Source organism: Syngnathus typhle, linkage group LG11 (genome assembly GCF_033458585.1).
Source record: "Syngnathus typhle isolate RoL2023-S1 ecotype Sweden linkage group LG11, RoL_Styp_1.0, whole genome shotgun sequence".
Taxonomy (NCBI): Eukaryota; Metazoa; Chordata; class Actinopteri; order Syngnathiformes; family Syngnathidae; genus Syngnathus; species Syngnathus typhle.
This window is the reverse complement of record NC_083748.1, coordinates 5,651,087-5,669,060: the sequence shown is the minus strand read 5'-3', so window position 1 is coordinate 5,669,060 and position 17,974 is coordinate 5,651,087. Positions and strand designations below refer to the sequence as shown.

The 17,974-nt window shown below is 40.4% G+C and overlaps 4 protein-coding genes across 8 annotated transcripts; all 4 read left to right on the top strand.

The window, feature by feature from the left end:
- The first annotated feature begins 16 nt into the window (after positions 1–16).
- tusc2b (tumor suppressor 2, mitochondrial calcium regulator b) lies at positions 17–3,309 on the top strand. The gene is made up of 4 exons (XM_061290659.1): positions 17–160; positions 771–999; positions 1,793–1,913; positions 1,989–3,309. The coding sequence occupies exons 2-4, from the start codon at positions 851–853 to the stop codon at positions 2,052–2,054; spliced, it is 336 nt and encodes a 111-aa protein (XP_061146643.1). The 5' UTR covers positions 17–160; positions 771–850; the 3' UTR covers positions 2,055–3,309.
- Positions 3,310–3,776: 467 nt separating this feature from the next.
- Positions 3,777–7,922, top strand: hyal2b (hyaluronidase 2b). Of its 2 annotated transcripts, none has more exons than XM_061291981.1 (3): positions 3,777–4,183; positions 4,916–5,868; positions 6,094–7,922. In XM_061291981.1, exons 2-3 carry the CDS (start codon positions 4,945–4,947, stop codon positions 6,568–6,570), a joined length of 1,401 nt encoding a protein of 466 aa, XP_061147965.1. In that variant the 5' UTR covers positions 3,777–4,183; positions 4,916–4,944; the 3' UTR covers positions 6,571–7,922. The 2 variants fall into 2 exon arrangements, with proteins under 2 accessions (XP_061147965.1, XP_061147966.1); XM_061291982.1 differs by having other exon boundaries at positions 3,777–4,284.
- A 153-nt stretch (positions 7,923–8,075) lies between these two features.
- Positions 8,076–10,998, top strand: abhd14a (abhydrolase domain containing 14A). The gene is made up of 5 exons (XM_061290552.1): positions 8,076–8,445; positions 8,895–9,171; positions 9,293–9,408; positions 9,971–10,206; positions 10,305–10,998. The coding sequence occupies exons 2-5, from the start codon at positions 8,912–8,914 to the stop codon at positions 10,485–10,487; spliced, it is 795 nt and encodes a 264-aa protein (XP_061146536.1). The 5' UTR covers positions 8,076–8,445; positions 8,895–8,911; the 3' UTR covers positions 10,488–10,998.
- A 621-nt stretch (positions 10,999–11,619) lies between these two features.
- Positions 11,620–15,695, top strand: LOC133161857 (aminoacylase-1A-like). 4 transcript variants are annotated; one of them, XM_061290549.1, is made up of 15 exons: positions 11,620–11,758; positions 11,909–12,046; positions 12,209–12,273; positions 12,454–12,558; positions 12,643–12,737; positions 12,850–12,926; positions 13,006–13,095; positions 13,778–13,834; positions 13,923–13,996; positions 14,074–14,123; positions 14,377–14,521; positions 14,583–14,651; positions 14,726–14,805; positions 15,124–15,184; positions 15,262–15,695. In XM_061290549.1, exons 2-15 carry the CDS (start codon positions 11,920–11,922, stop codon positions 15,424–15,426), a joined length of 1,260 nt encoding a protein of 419 aa, XP_061146533.1. In that variant the 5' UTR covers positions 11,620–11,758; positions 11,909–11,919; the 3' UTR covers positions 15,427–15,695. The 4 variants fall into 4 exon arrangements, with proteins under 4 accessions (XP_061146533.1, XP_061146535.1, XP_061146534.1 ...); XM_061290550.1 differs by having other exon boundaries at positions 11,653–11,814; XM_061290548.1 differs by having other exon boundaries at positions 11,653–12,046.
- The last annotated feature ends 2,279 nt before the right edge of the window (positions 15,696–17,974 follow it).

Here is a 17,974-nt window from a genome sequence, read left to right as displayed (position 1 = left end):
CCAGTTCAGACTCAGAGCGAATAAGAACGTTCGATGGGTTTTCACGCTAGCAACTACTCTTGCTAGGTTCAGCACAATACACCCAAATTAAGTGCCCTGTTAGATCGAGTTTGTTAGGAAAAACATCATTTTTTTCGGAAACGATCAAGAGCCACGCTCGGTATGTTGTCGAGAAAGCTGAATTCCACTGCTGTCATCAATTCTAAAACGTAGCTTTTGACAGCGTCATTCTGCCTAATGTGCCAGTCTGACCTGAGCTAAATGTCATACGGTATAACTAGTTTTGTGGTCGTGTCAGTAAGAACGAACGTGTGGAATAATTTTGTTATCAATAGTCTTAGTATTTATAATAGTATTTCTAGTCATGCCGAGATAGCCTGTTTATCTTATGGCTAATGTTTTTGTGCTTTTCGGGTCACACCCACGTGCTTCATTTATTCTAGTTTTTTAGTTGTTTTTTTTACATATAAATGCAAGAGGACTTTATTTCTTTTTTGCGTCCAATGGATGCCCGTTTTAGTTATGATAGTTCCTTAGTAGCTAAGGGCCCTGCCACAGACAATATTTGAGAATTTCAAATTAAAGACTCGAAGCAAACACTCAAATACTCGACATCAATCAGGATTTTGCATTTTAACATATTATTATGGTTAGCATTCGCTTGTTTTCTATAATGTCCCACCTATGAATGATAAAAGGGCAATTTCAGGATCAGATGTATGCACCTGAGTTTTCAAGTCAATGATCAAAACCTCTCTTGGATTTGTTAGTTTCCCAGGTATCACATCCAGAGGTGTCATATTCAACGGATAAGAGCGACGCCCAAGTAAATTATGTGCTGCAGCTGAAGATGGGTGGCAGCGGCTCCAAAGCCAAAGGATTTTGGCCTTTCTCTGGTTCAGGCAGTTGTGATGACCAAGCCAAAGATGCAAATGAACAGTCACTGGCAAGAACACGAAGTTTCCCAAGCGCAACTCCATTTGTGTTTACCAGGCGAAGGTAAGGCACTCCTGGGCACCATTGTTTTTCTATCACGTGTATTCAACAAAAGCACCAGCGAACCTGGAGGGGATTATTTTTAAAACTAACTCAAAATGCTGCGCTTAAATTATTGTAGCCTACTTATGTTGGCTGAACGCAGACCACGGAAAGCGAAAGAGAAAGTTACAATAAGAAATAAGCATGTTAAAGCTCAAAGTTATGAGACCATCTAGGAGCAGCTTGATGTTCTTGTCTGACTGCATTCACAATTACCCACATGAACACATAGATGAGGATAGTGGTAGTGATGAGAAATGATGCTTGAAATTTGTTTCACAAACCAGTTGTAGTATTTTTTTAACTCCTCCAGATGGCAGTCTTTGTTTAGCATAAATTCACGTGCCATTTCTTAAACCCCTTTATTTAATCCAAGAGTGCCAACTAGAGAAGTCAAAAAAATACAACTGGTTTATAACACAAATTTGAAGCTTCATTTTCTCTAAAAAGCAAATTAACTAGCTAGTTAATGACGTCTTAAAGCCTTCTCGGAGTTTGTGGGTCCCACTCCCGCTTTACATGGCTGTATATTTTTAATAATAGTAAGAAAAGCTTCGGACCCCCAGCTACCCTGATCTTGTGCTCATGAGGATTATCTTGCTTGCTCAGGCTGTCCAGGGGTTGAAAGCTGCTTTGCGTCCACCTGCGCCCCACACGAATGATAAACACACTTAAAGCCTTTGAATCTTCTCAATTTAGTGCTCCTCGGAACCTCACGAAAGGTTTGCTCTTGCTTCTCTCTCGCTCGCTGCAGCTCTCTGTTCTTCGACGAAGATGGCGACCTGGCCCACGAGTTCTATGAAGAGACTATTGTGACCAAAAATGGGCGTAAAAAAGCCAAGCTGAAGAGGATTCACAAAAACTTGACACCTCAGGTGAGAAGGTTGAAATTAGCATAAGTAGTTTGCGCGACGTAAAGATTACACGCACTCAGTCTTTGTCTCTTGCAGGGAATGATAAAGCTGGACTTCCCGTGCATCCATGTAGATTTCCCTGTCGTCCTTTGCGAAGTCTGACGACGTCCAAGACAAACACGCTGTGTCAGCGCCGTCCCGTGGTTTCCCCCCACTCCCTGCAACCAGGAGACCAGAAATTTTCCGCTAACACACTACACATCTCTTGATGTATTTAAAGTGCGTCTGTGGTCAAGATGATGTCATGTGGGCCGAGCCTCTGCATGTGATCTGTTGCTAGCGACGCTTTATAGATCACCTATGGGAGAGATGGTGGCAAGTTAGAACTCGGTTTACATGGTTTGTGTGTGTGTATGCATGTACGCTAAGTGTGTTGTTGCAGACATGGGATAGGTTGGACTCCTGAATTGATTGCTGCAGATTATTTTCAGGTATGGAACTTTTTAAGGGGATTATTACAGAGTCCTCCCCTCACGTGGTATTATCTACAGAAGTAAAGTAGTTGCACACTTAAGCATTGTTCATTTTTTCTTTTTCATCTCAACTTTGCAATGCATGGGGAAAGGATCAGATGATTGCTTGTAATAACAAAGAGAGTTGACAATCAGTTGCCCTCCAATTAAATTGAAATGCTTCAATGATTTTGGCGTGATGTCAAATAGGAGTTACAACAGGAGTAGAGAAGTCCGCCTCGAGACCTGCTTCTGCATACGATATTTCACTTTTAATTTATTATAACATTTTTCTTCATTTTAAATACAGATTTAAATGCCTAATTGTGTTTTGGCCTTTCTTCTTACACAAAAATTGTTTAATGCAGTTTTCAGGACATCCAGTTCAAATGGGGCATATCGAAAGAAATTTAGTAATTTATCAGACCAAAAATTCCCATGCAACTTGTCTGTGTCTTAATCGAGCTATTTGACCGTAAACCGAAGTAAACAACATCAAATTGAAGTGTAACAAAATCTAATGTTTTGACCTAATCCACCTCCAAAGGAAATTGCAATGTCAAGCAATTTTCTTGAGGGCAGGGTTGAGTGGTGCGGAAGGAGGAAGAGATCTGTGAAGGTCATTAATGTTTGCCTGGGAAAATGCCTTCTGCAAATCCCCTCAATATTGTTGTCTTTAAGGGATAAAGAGATGAACAGGACCGTGCTGAAATCAAACCCCATTTAATTGCATTTTCAAAACGATTCTGAATTATTTGTGACTTTTTGTCTCGTGGCTATGTTCTGCATAAGTACAATTACTGAATTGTGATTATGTTTGTAATACTTTGATGATCATCCAGTCATCCAGTGACAATTATATAATTAAAACTGGCAATTGTACGCTATAAACTTTGAAGTTCATAGTCTCCAGACTCAAGTCAATCAGAGGAGGAGTCTCATGCATATGTAAAGAGCCAAAGGGGCAATTCTACTCACTCATTTCATCTCTTCGGTGGAGTCGCTTACATTTAATACATTTGAAGAAAACCCTCAAAGAACCACTAAAAGCTATTGCCATTATCTTGATTTTTAAGACTCAAAGGTAAGATGTACTTTTAAGATGTTATATTTTTTTTATTTATGCAAAACTATTTCTGTTTTTATCAATCAAAAGGCATACAGTTTTATGACATGCCTTCAAAAATGTGAATTAATCTTAAACCATACATTGATTTATGTGCTGTTTAATATACGTACATAATTCGCTATATAACGTTTAATTTCTGACAGAAAACCATGTTTAAACTAAATAACAAAATTCGCTAGTGGGAACCATTCAACATCTGCTAGTTTGCGTCCGTGACCGGAAGCTGTTTCTGGTTACTCAATGGACACCGGCGATTGAGGAACGAACGATTGACTTTATCGTAAGGGGGTAAACGCTTCTCATGGCGGTATGAATAATTGACGAAATATTGATTTATATGAGTCGAAAATTATATTTTAGCGGAAAGTATTTTGCAATTACTAAAACTAACGATTTATAATCCCAAATTGAGTTGAAATAATAGTTTTATCAATTTGATTCTACTTTTTACCCCCCTACAAGTTTGGAGATCGAAGATTTCGTCTGTTAATGAACAATGTAGTTCCCGTCAGCTTTCCTGCTGCGGTCTCTTTCTCAGGATCCAAAGTTTGACTCTCCACCCCCTCCCTTTATTATGATCAGCATGCACTGAAGAATTATGACGGTCATATTTCTCATGGCAAGCCCGTGGAAAAGTCATTTATCCATCGGTGAGTAGAAGGAACTTGAACAGATCTGACGGGAAAAGAGGACGTCCGCGTTGAGCTAACTCAGCACATTTGGAAGATCGCGCTCGGAACTAAATCCGGTGGTCAGTCCATTTAAAACTAAAGCTATCGAAATCAATATTTATTGTAAAGATAAGGATAGTGAAAGATATTAAGATGTTAAATCTCAGCTTGTTTCCAAAATGCAAATGATGCGTTCATGTACTACTGATGACTAACGTTTAGTACTTTCGTAAAATTACGGTAGCTTCTATTAATTCATACAAGATCATTTTATCTTCATATTGGATTTAATTAATTTTACGGCTTCATAATCGTATGAAATACTCTGTCAACTGCACTTATTAAAAATCAGGAAAGCAACTACCCCGGTATTCATGGGAAATAGGAACCGACCCCGACCATATTTAGCTAAAATCTGCGAATACTTGATCCCTTAAATGTGATTAAAACTGTCTTTATAAATAATTTAAAGTAAACCATACATATACCACAGAGGCTCAAAGCCTTTCAAGCACTTACAAACTATAGATAGATTTACCACAATTGTAATTAAATTTAAAATATTTTTACTTGAAATGCAAATGGGTGAGATTTTTCTTCAATTAAAAGAAAATAGTGATTAGCTGAATTTGTCAAATGGCAACAAATCTGTCCGCTGTGGAATTAGCTCTTGACAAAAGGAATATTTGTTCTATATGTTCATTTTGGCAGAGTCAGAGGAGAAAAGGTGAGGGTTGGCCATGGAGGCTCTCTGGATGAATTGCGTGATCCTGACGGTCACAGCAACATGGACGGGTGTATGCGCAACACACGCTAAGCAAACAAGATGGCCTTTATATTCCCAGACACCAGTTCTCCAGGTTTGGAATGCTGCCACTCAGGACTGTTTCCCGAGGCACGGTGTCACTTTACCTTTGGACCAGTTTGACATTGTGGCCTCGCCCAACGAGGGCTTTGTCCGACAAAACCTGACCATATTCTACAAGGAGCGCCTCGGCCTTTACCCTTATTACGATCATGATGGCACTGCGGTTAACAAGGGCCTTCCGCAGCTTGCCAGCCTGGTTGAACACTATGAAAAGATGCCAGAAGGTGTGCAGAAATACATCCGGGAACCAGAGGCCAAAGGTTTGGCTGTTATCGACTGGGAAGAGTGGCGCCCGCTGTGGATCAGGAATTGGGAATCTAAAGACATCTATCGAAGTAAATCGCGGGAAATGGTTCTGAAGAAGAACCCAACATGGAGCCAGGAGCAAGCTGCAAAAGTGGCCAAGCAGGAGTTTGAGCTGTCGGCTCGTAAATTCATGCTGGAGACGCTGAAACTTGCAAAGAATTTGAGGCCCAATCAAGTGTGGGGCTTCTACTTGTTCCCGGATTGCTACAACCACGACTACAGGAATGGTCTGAAGAACTACACGGGTCGCTGCCCCGAGTTGGAGATGGCCCGTAACGACCAGCTCAACTGGCTGTGGATGGAGTGCACGGCGCTCTTCCCTTCCATATACATGGGGTCCGTGCTGCGCTCCACACGTTATGGCCGCCTTTTTGTGCGCAACAGGGTGAAGGAGGCCATGCGCCTGGCATCTGTTGGGGACGGATTGGCGCGCCCGGTTTTCGTCTACACCCGCCCCACGTACATCAATCAGATGGATCTCCTCACTGAGGTCAGTTGGAATCCTGTTACATCACAGTCACAAGTGCTAAAGGGTGCGGCGCCATAAAATCTTTGTTACTGCTTAATTTGTCCAGAAGTGTTTATGTAAGTGAGCGAGTAGATTTCGCCCAACCCGGAGGGCATTTGAGGTTCCGGTGTTTTGAGTCGTGCCAGGTTTGAGGTTCGTAGCTGTCAAGCGCCCAATGTATGACCTGCGTGTGGCTGCATTTGACAGACAGATCTGGTGTCCACCATCGGTGAGAGCGTTGCACTGGGAGCGGCGGGAGTCATCTTCTGGGGAGACTCGTCCTACTCGAGCGAGAGCGGCTGCTTGACCCTTAAAGACTATCTCAACGGAGCGTTGGGCCGCTACCTGCTCAACGTGTCCACGGCGGCCGAAGAGTGCAGTCGCACACGCTGCAACCTGCACGGCCGCTGCCTGCGCAGTCATCCCGACGACGACACGTACTTGCACCTCAGCCCGTCCGCGCACAGCATCACTCGGCAGAACGGCCGCCTGAAGGTGAGCGGAAAGCCCGGTCAGGCCGAGCTGGCGGTTTTCCGTCAACACTTCCAGTGCCAGTGCTACACTGGTTACCAGGGGGAAGCCTGTGCTCTGAGAGCCAAAGGGCAGAATAAAGCCCCCTCTGTTCTAGGAATATGGCCGCTTTGCATTTTACTCCCGCTTGGACTCCTCATTCTGTTACAGTGAGGAAAAGAAGCAACTTCAAATGATTCTAGTTGGGCTGTTTGACATGAAGTCACTCCAAGTTCCTGAACAATACAAATACTGCTGAATCACTCGCCGATGACTTATCTTGTACATGAGCCAGATTTTCCAAATGTGGTCTTATTTTTCATGCCCCCTCCCGAGCATCTTTCCAACAGAATAATGCGAGTGTGAGTCAAGCTTCACGAGAAGCTCTCCAAATGCTCGACCACATTCTCCAGCCAAATGCTCATAACGTTGTTTGAAATTCATACATTTCTCTCAGGCCGCATGCACCATGCTGTCCTTGACCTCCAGATGGTGATACGTACTCTCTGTCTCGACCGCAGTGTCTTCGTTTTCTACAGTACATTTCAATTTGTTGCTTAATCACTTTGACTTTGTCTAAAACAATTTATTATGCCAGAAGGTGCCGAATTATTACAAATCATACTATGCAGCATAGAATATTTTCAACATTTCAGAGAACACATCTGCATTATCATTTTGTCCTTTATGGTAACATGACACTCCCTCCCATTCCGCAGCCCCCACCCCGCAATCTTTTCGCCTCCAACTTATTTTCCTGCTAGTCAACATGAGTAATAGTTCTAAAAAAAAAAAAAAGAAATCTTTATATCTACCTTTGTTTGGCGGGAAGAAAACAAATGCTTGACCATGACATGGCTGTAGGTGCTTTTTATTAATAATAGGAAATAATGTGGCTGGGCCTGAACTGTTGTATTTGAGAAGTGTGATGTTGCAGTCGAGTTTCTTTGTTTACAGATGCCATTCGAGTTTTCAATGCAGTGTTCATCTCAGCCTTGTATTAAAGGTTATGAAGCTATTCAATGATGAATATATATATATATATATATATATATATATATATATATATATATATATATATATATATATATATATATATACACACACACACACACACACAAGTTCTGGATTTGTTCGTGATGTCAATGGGCAAAGAGTCTTTAGTCGCCTAAATGCGTTAGGAGCGAACGGAATATCTCAAATGCTATTATGGAACAAAATGTTTACAATGATTTATGGAATGCTGCACTTTAACACATTTTCTGTTGAACAAGAGGCTGCTGTGTAAAGTTTGTACAGGGACGACAAACAGTGCATTGTGTACGGCCTTTTCATTTAGTATTTACATTGTTTTGGGGGAGTGTTTGCAAGTTGTGTTTTCCTCACATACTTCGATGTCAGTGTTTGGAACCAAACCAGAAAAAAAAAACCAGGCTTGATTGATTACATGTTTTTAATTTAGTATTTAATGTTCTCATTTGATCTTTTTTTTTTTTTTTTTTACATTAAAACGCATCTGAATGTGACTTGTGCAGTATTCCTTTCTTAACTCTGCGTACTTCTGCGTATATTATTTTCTGAACAAAATATTTTTTCCCCAACCATTTAATTTATTTTATTTTACAGGTTTGTGCAATATGTACAGGAAATGACGTGTCTCACTCAACCGGTTGTTATGTGCAGCACGTAATATTGTTCGTCCAGAAACAAAGCGTTAAAGAACATTTTTCAAACACCACAGGATATATTTAATATAGAGCTATTTTACGTTCGTCATTGTGTGTATATGACAGCAGTTAACACAAATGTTTTTCATCGTTCTTTTACAAAAGAAACTAATACGCAGGTACATTACAAAGCTCACGTCGAATATCGGCTAGCTGGCATTAATGCTTATTTAGAGGTCTTCACATTGCTAACCGACGTCAATACTGCGGACTAAAAACTGCTTAAATTCACCCTACAAATTTGATTCGGGAGACATGACGGCAAAGAAGACAACATTGTTTTTTCGTCAATGAGTGTCCTGCAGTGTCTTCCTGTGTTTCGGTATGTTTGATTGAGGTTCTACTAATTAATCTTCAACATCCCATTGAGACGCATAGCATGCTTAGCTGATGTAATGTTAGCTGCCTTTGAGGTTTTTAACAATATAATTATCATTATTGTTGTATTTTTCAGTGGTGTCGAAATACACCGGATCATTTTGGTACTTACTATTTTGCCTCTTAACCCGTAGATGCGGTTATAGTGCAAACTACAACCATATCTATTGTTAGTATTTTAAAAAGAACATAAATTTATTTTTATATCGGAATTGGTTTCTGTGGTCAGAAATAATTGCCAATAATTCCTGGATGTTAGCATTGTCCTAAATATGTCATAGGTAACAACGTTCATTTCCTTCCCAATTCATACATTTGTTTTGGAGTTATGACACGTTTTGTACATTTGATATGAATAAGACATATCTGTATGCAATTCCCACCACTTTCCAGGTTCAAACTCTAAAAGGATGTTCCTGCGCAATCGTATGGTGATCCTGGGCATGGTGTTGTTGGCCACCTTATTACTGTACCTGCTACTGCCCTCCATACGTCAAGGCAACATGGAGCCATCCCTCAACGCACAAAGACTCGGGCTCTTGGCCACATCCCCACCGCCACTTCTCAACGTGAACGTGTCTGTTCGCACAGGACATCTGCCTGGGGACCCGCCGCTCTTTTTCCGTGAAGCTTTGCCCATCGACGGAGCTGGACGACAGATACTGCCCAGGTGAGCTCACGATAGCACAGCTGACTAACATCTAGCAACGGTTCTTTAAATCATCTAAACTTTAATTATTAAAGTCAGATGGAGTCCCAGATGAGAGATACAGTGTCATTTCTGATTGCAGGTTACAAGTGGTACTTTTGCATGGCCAGGCCTTTACATCAAAAACATGGGAAGAACTTGGTACCATGGCCCTTCTTGCTACTAATGGATATCAGGCTTTAGCCATGGACCTGCCAGGTACAGAAATAATTAGGGATTTTTGATACCACTTTTTTCTGACTGAAACCAGTACAAGCACTCAATTCTCGAGTAGTCGCCGATACTAAGTACAGATACCACTCGTCATGCATAACATCTTTCCCCAAAACTGTCTGATAATTTTAAAGACCTGCATATCCCAATATAGATACTAATTTCCCTTAAGATTATGAAAATTGAAATAAAAAATAATGGCATATTTCTATTCTATTTTCAAATTTTTAGTTGCTCAACCCTAGTAATAATACAATAGTCAAGTGTTGAGAGATAATTGTTTTGTCCATGCTGAATTCAGTTGAGTTGTTACCGACACCACAAATTCCAGTAAAAAGGCATTGCAGCAGTCTTTTTAATGTGTGCAATTATCACTATTATTGTACAGTCATACCCAAGCAGTAACGGTATGACTATAAATATATTGGCTCAGCAATTTGCAGTGCGCCCTCTTGTGGTTTAAAATAAGACGACAATGCTCACACTCAATTTCACTTATAAATCCTACCTGTATGTCTGTAATCTTTCTTTAATACCTTTTTGCCAGGGTATGGTAAGTCGCCCGACTCTGAGACCCTCAAGACCGATCAAAGTCGAGTGGACCTGCTCTCCAGGTTCATGGAGTCACTGGGTGTGAGGGCGGCGGTGCTTGTGAGTCCGTCCATGAGCGGCCATTACTCCATCCCATTCCTCATGAAGAACAGCGGACAGCTGCGAGGCTTTGTTCCCATAGCGCCTGTCGGTACTCGAAGTTACACGCCACAACAGTATCAGAATATCCAGGTGAGCAACACAATAATCTAATGGGATCTCATTCGATATTCTGCCGTAATATAGATAATAATTTTTGACACATTTTGACTTTGTAATGTACTCTCCAGACACCTACCCTGATTGTGTTCGGGGCCCTTGACACTAATCTGGGCGCCCAGTCTCATAAAAACCTTGCCCAACTTCCTCATCACACTGTGCTCAAGATGGATGAAGCTCGCCACGCGTGCTACATGGACAAACCGAGAGACTTTCACCAAGGGCTGATCGAATTTCTCGGAAAATTGAAGTGAGATGTGCTACAGCAAAGATGGACGGGAAAACATGAGGAGGTACTTGACTTGGCCTGGCATGAGCTTGCTTTGGCAAAATAGGATTACAAAAAAGTCGTTATTGTTGCAAGAGGAAGAAGCTATATGATGTGGATAAAACTGAAGCAAAGAAAGCTCAGACTATATATAATTTATTCATTTTCATGAAACAATTTGTGCAATAAGCCCCCACTTGTACAGTTGCGTGACATTTCTCTTTGCATGCCCCAAAAAAAATAAAAGGATTGAGTTTGCATCAGTGTTGCCATTTTTGTAGGTGACATGAGAAATTACTGCTGTAAATTGTGCAAAATGTAGCCGCGGCAAATGCATGTGCTCTGGGAAAAGCTAGTGGTCACTCTTCATTTTAGACATTCCAGATGTGTGCAAACGTAAAACAAAGCAAAACCAATGCTCTCGACAATGGAAAATGCAAGGAAGTTCATGTTGAAAAACATGTTTCTGATAATAAAATAACATTTAATATACAGTATTTGCAGCCAGTGTGGACAGTTATTTTTAGGATACCTAAATAAGTCGCTTTTTAAGTTACACCTACACAAACTTAGAAACTCAAGATTTTTTTTATGCATGTTATTGAGCATTACAGTATGATGAAATAGTTTTACGACGGGTGCCGAGCTTGCAGAAAACAGATTTTATGTTTCTTCACCGGTAGCATAGGAAATAAACTTAATTGCTTTCAGAGATGCTGAGGGCATCATTTATGACCCTGGATTCACAGGACCTAAGATGTGTGACAATACAGTGGATACACAAGTTTTGCTTGTTACAAACATGTCCCAAAAAAAAAAAGACTTGTTAGAAAACTAGTTTTGTGTGTTATGCAAGTTATACTAAAGACTCTCATAGTGTTTGGTACATCAGAACCATGTATTACGGTAAAACGTTTGCAGGATTTTGGGATGATTTCAAAATAAAAGCAAATTTATAACCCCGTGTGACACATTGTGCACAGTTCGAACATTAACTGTCCATTATTTTTATGGGCGGCGGGGTGCTAATTAATTCAAAATATCTTACACATAAATGTTTTTCAAAATTAATCATTGATCGCAAGTCGTCTGACTAGTGTTTAATCAATCTAGCTTTTATTTTGAAATGTGTTTTCCGACTACCTTTACCGTACAGCTGAAACAAAAAGTGAAGCAAATCTAGCTGCGTGCTTGTGTCTTAACACGTATCTTTCCTGGTTAGGCGCCCGGTAGTCAATTAACAAGTGAGGCGGTCTGGTATGTACTTGTGTTTACTTGCAAACAACATAAACCAATCGGGATGTCAATTTAAGGTTGTCGCTCCTCAGCTTATCAAATACACTGCTAGCAGAGTTAGCTCGAACCAACCGGCCTGTTACTTTCCACGTTGTTCGTCTGTGTTATCAGAAGACGTCAACATGCTACCTGACAAAGACGGACCAGGGGTAGCAGGTAGACAAATATGTCCCGAGGGCGAAGAACCATCTGTTAGTCTCTTCAGAGAATACCTCCGCCTCAGGACAGTCCATCCAGAACCAGACTATGGTGAGTTTTCAACTTGTTTTAGTTGACATGGAGGAAATGTCAAAGAGCTGGCGCAAAAGGTTTGTGCGCCCCTCACTGGAAATTAACAAAATTGTCAATATTGGCGTTCATTGTACCTTTTAATGTAGATGTTTGTCTTTAAATGAATTGTTCTTCTCATAGATAGTGCGCTGAGGTTTCTGGATCGAATTGCAGGGGAACTCGGATTGCCCATTAAGAAGATAGAGGTGAGGTTTTGTGATCTTTCTCAAGTTTGCGAGCGTCTCAGCTGCCAGACGTGATACTTATCGACAGCTAAAGTTCATGTAGAATCTACCAATTAATAAATGATTTGCAATTTCCCCCTCGATTGTCAATCATAATTCCTTCGAAGAAATGTTTTGAGCAGACTTTGTTTCTCTTGACAGGTTTTTCCAGGCAAAGTTGTGTCCATCTTGACCTGGCAAGGGACAAACCCCAACTTGAAATCCATTTTACTGAATTCCCACACAGATGTCGTTCCTGTTTTCCAGGTCAAGCGCTATAGAAAATCTATTTGAAAGCTCATGACTGTTTCTCGACATATTCACATAGCGATCTGTCATTCTCTTCTCCAGGAGCATTGGAAATACGATGCTTTCAGTGCTTTCAAAGATGCAGACGGCAACATTTACGCCCGTGGCTCGCAGGACATGAAATGTGTGTCAATTCAGTGGGTATAAAAACAAATCCTGGACAACTCTTCCTACACATGACAGAGAAATCATATTCTTCTTCTAGTTCTTGTCAACCATTTTGCAGACTTCCTGTTTGCGTCTGCGCAGGTACATTCAGGCTGTCAGACAACTGAAGGCGGAGGGGCAGAAATTTGCGCGGACTGTGCACTTAATGTTTGTTCCTGGTAAGTATTCTACTTTTATTGGATTTCATTTATTAGACCTCCTTTCCTGTTTTGATGTGTATTTATTTTTGTCATGCAGATGAAGAGGTTGGTGGTGAGAAAGGCATGGAAACATTTGTGAAGCATCCCGAGTTCCAGAAATTAAACATTGGCTTTGCCCTAGATGAAGGTAAATGGGTAACACGGCGAGTTAACACCAACCCCAAGCTTCACCCCTCTGAGAGTGCTCAGTTACTTATTTAAAGATAACTAGGTTAATGTGTCACCACGGCGCTGAATTTCATCATGGCGCCACGTGCTGCCGTATTTCTCCTGGAATGACGTTTCATCTTGATGCAAGCTTTTATCTACCCGAGTTGGAAATTTTGAATTTGATCCCAGTGAGATGTTACTGATTGAGATGCTTATGTATAAAGAAAATGTATATTAAGCAACTCACTGTGACCCCATTTTATATTTTTAACACTATAGAAATACTTGATTAAACAACTGTATGAAGTTCGTATCGTAGGAGACAATTAAAACGCGCCTTATGCTGCCTAACCAATTTCCCGCGAAGCATTCGTCACACGACGATTTAAATTGAAGTGACGTAATAATCGTTAAAACAAATGGTTGTCACTTTTAGCGGTGGCCTCCCACTCGTTTCCATTATCTCGCTGTTATTGCTATCCACAGATTTTATTGTAAGCCAATTTGAAAATATGATATGATGTGACCTAGATGATTTGGATGGATTTCAGTCATTAGATGAGCAGTTCTGATACCCAAAGGAAGTGCTTGGTTCAGTTATGTTGGTTCTTTAGTAGATGCTGCTTTAGTATACTTTCTACTCCACATCTGCTCTGTAGGTCTGGCCAACCCCGGTAATGCTTTCACCGTCTTTTATGGAGAAAGGAATCCCTGGTGTGAGTACAAAATTCAACCTTACAATAAAAAATGAATAGTTCTAAGGTGCCCAAGTTAAATCAAAACAGCGCGTCATCCTCTTTCCAGGGATTACCATCCACTGTCCTGGTAATCCCGGTCACGGTTCGAGGTTTGTGGAAAACACGGCAGCTGAGAAGCTTGTGAGTGTCTTGAATTTTGTATTGACGTTTCTTGAAACAGACGTGCGCAATGCTGACTATTTGTATCTCTTTTACAGCGCTGCATCATCAACTCTTTCCTGGCTTTCAGAGAGAAAGAGAAACACAGGCAAGAGTGGATGATTTATTTATTTTTTAAGTGATTATTTTTATTCTTGTTATAAATCTTGAGGCAGTGGTTATTTGAATACAAATAGTGAAGCAACACATAGGCAATATTCCAATACAAAGTGAAACACTTCTTTTTGTGTCTCTATGCCTGTATTGTACTGCCCCCTGGTGGTAGACACCACTGTATTTGAATTGTCCAAAATGCTTTTTTTTTTTTTAAGCGTATCATTCTCATCTCTCATCACTTCCAGGCTAAACACCAGCCAGTGTTTCACGCTCGGTGACGTCACCTCAGTTAATATGACCATGGTGAAAGGGGGTGTGGCCTATAATGTCATTCCAGCTGAAATGGATGTCAGCTTCGACCTGAGAATTCCACCAACAGTAAATCTACAGGTAAATGTTTTTTTCATATGCTGGTCGAGGTCTGTGATTGTAACATGGTAATTTTTTTCAGGAGTTTGAGAAAGTGATCCAGGGGTGGTGTAAAGAAGCAGGCGATGGTATCACGTATGACTTTGCTCAGGTGAGCCCTGAGATTCATTACTGCTGTGGCTGCCGCTGCATGACAGCTCAATTGACTGCCGTCGTTTTGTGCAGAAACACATGGACCAGAACATTACGTCCACACGTGAAAATGACCCCTGGTGGAGTGCTTTTAGTCAAGCCTGCAAAGAAATGTGAGTTTCATGTTCACCCCCCAACTGACAAACCTTTTTTACACACACAATTTTTATTTCTGTAAATTACTCATGTTAATTTCCCGCAAGATCAGCACATTTAAAGGTGCACCACAGGAATTTAATTACTTAAGGCTCCCCATTGCGTAAGACCTTTTATCTTATCATTAATCCTGGAAACCACACACAGACATTTATATATTTCACCCTCATTTGTCTGGATTAGGTGGCAATGTATTTAGGGAACCTCATAACAACAAAAATGCGCTCTGTAAAGTTTGACCCAAGGCATCATGTGTTGAAAATGGCACGCTGCAGGGATTGGACTCTTCAGAAGGAGATATTTCCCGCTGCTACAGACAGCCGCTTTATCCGAGCTGTGAGTATTTAGTCACCCTCTCCCTATGACTGTTCTTTATCATTTCTTTATTGCTGATCCCGTTTTTTGTCTTTTAGGTCGGGATTCCTGCCATTGGCTTCTCCCCAATGAACCACACGCCCATCCTGCTGCACGACCACAACGAATTTTTGAACGAACGCGTCTTCCTGAAAGGTATCGACGTGTACAAAAAGCTCATCCCAGCTCTTGCCAATGTACCCGCCTCTCCAGATGAGGCCTAAGGATAACCAAAGAATGATCACATAGACCACAAATCAAGCCTTGGCAATCTTGATCGCTTTATTCAATCTCAGGTTTATAGTTTTTTTTTATTCATTCTCACAGTTAATGTGCTTAACTTAAAAGATGCATCCGCTATGGCAATTTGTTTGTCTGACTCTTTTAAACTCATTTGGCACAGATGTCGAGATAAATGACAGATAATTGAAAAAGACTTACTGAATCAACTTTCCACCACTAGTGTTTTATTTAATAAATATATCTGATTACATGGGCAAATCGTCATTTTTTATTTTTCACGCTGACATGAACTTAGAGCGAGTTTCTCACCGACCCTCAGCATCAATGTTTAACCTCCAGCCAGCCATCTGCTTTAATAAATCGCTGATATTCATAGCAAATGTCATGTAAAGTACGTCATCGTTTAAACCCTTTTTTAATTTTTTTTATTTGTGCGATCCTCTGCTAGGTTGAGTATAATTTGTTGCAACCAATTTGTCCCAAAAATTGCTTAAAGAAAATGTATCCATTATTAATAATCTTATTGATTGATTATACATTAGGGGTGTAAATCGCGGGTTTTTTCACGATACGATATAATATCGATATAAAGAACTACGATACGATATTTGCCGATATCTTAAAGCCTGCTGCGATTCATTCACGATATATAGTGCTCTACGATCGATTTTTTTTTTTTTTTAATAAAAAATATAGAACAATATCCTGATTTATAACAATTCATACGCAAAATCAACAAGGTACTGCAAACTCTTTATTTAGGAAATTACAAGAGTATTGTAGTATACAAAGTGCGCATTTTAACACTGAACTTTGATGTCGTGTTTTTTCTTTAAATGTGCGGCGAGATTTGTGCTCCCTGAATATTTGATCACCGCATGGCAGGATTTACAAACTGCACGTGTCTTGTCCGTTGAGCCATCTTTTCTTTGGAATCCATAGTGCTTCCAAACGAATGACTTGAAGCCTAAAGGGGAGCAAATTTCCTCGTCTCTTTGGACACTAGCCATAGCACCAGCCCAGGAGCCGCGTACTAGTTGTCGCCTCCCCTTTCACGCGCGTGCTCTGCTCACAACACAACAACGCTGGGCGCACTGCTCCCGGAGAGAGGAAGCAAGCAACAATGAACTGGATTTCAAAATAAAGTCGCGTCTAATGTCCGAGGTCAAACACGGCGATATAAATCGATGTTTACCTTTAGCATCGATGCCAATAAATCGTAGAGCATTATATCGATTAATCGATGTGTATCGATGTATCGTTACACCCCTATTATACATTGTACATTTTTAATGGAAAAAAATCATAGGTATTCAACATTTTTCTTTAATGTGTTCAATAATTGCAGAGTTAATTAAACAAATGATTGAATTATTTTATTTATAATAATGAATGATACTAGTAGCTGCAAGACCCTTTTTGGTGATGTCATCGCCACTTATTTTATCTGCAGTCCTGTTTACATGACGCACATGTTCATTTTCACAGTTCAGCTCCCTTTGGTGGGCTCGTCCAATTAACCGCGTTTGTCTCTCCAAGGGAAACTGGCAGGAAGGCTGCGCAGTCAGTAATTAGACTTGGCTCTCCCCAGGACATGACAGCTGTATTAGCACATGGGGGAGCCATCGGAGACGCGACTTAAAGCTGAACTCAAATACATAAAAATAAGGTCACCAACCTGTTTGAAACTGAGAAGCAAATGGCCAACAGTTCATACGCACTTCTAAAAAAACAAACATGCACAAATGACCTTTAATGACATCCATCTATCTGACGATAGAGATCATGTTCATGACTTCTCACAATAATTGAATGTGTTTGCCTTTCATTTAAAATCAATAGAGGGTTCACCCACCTCTTCCACCATGAGTCATCTCAGGAGAGCCCCAGGGGTTATGTCAGGTCAACACCTCAGCTTTGTACTTGTGAGAATTTAGTAGTGCTTCATACAAAAATTAATCCACTGTAAACTTAAAAAAAACAGACAAAGGAAAGTTCCAATAATAATGCATAAATTAAAATAATACAGATTTTTTGTTGTATTTCACCCTATTTTTTTCCGTGAGGATAGCCAACAGGTATTTTTGCGCCTAAATGTCAGGATGAAAAAATATATATATTTAGGATGAAAGAGTTAGAAAAATATGATATAAAAACAAAATGAGGTGTGTTGATTTTAACTCATATAGTCTCTTCTTTATCGTACTGTAAGTCTTCCAACTGCGTGGCATTTCGTTCCACTGTGATGGCCCGCTGTGCCATGCCACAGCACAAACAACAACTCTATGAAATGTCATGCAGTCACTGCATTCAACTGTCCACAGGCCTATGCAGGAATAAATCTCAAATACATACATCAAATACATACATATGTGCTAACATATATAGTCAATATTGGATTTTTTCAACTGTGAAATCCCATACATGAATTCAACGTAATTTATAATAAAGGCTGCCAACAGTTTCGATAAGCTAGACGCAAAACTGTGCTGCTGCGCATGCATCATTATAACAATGCTGCATCACAGC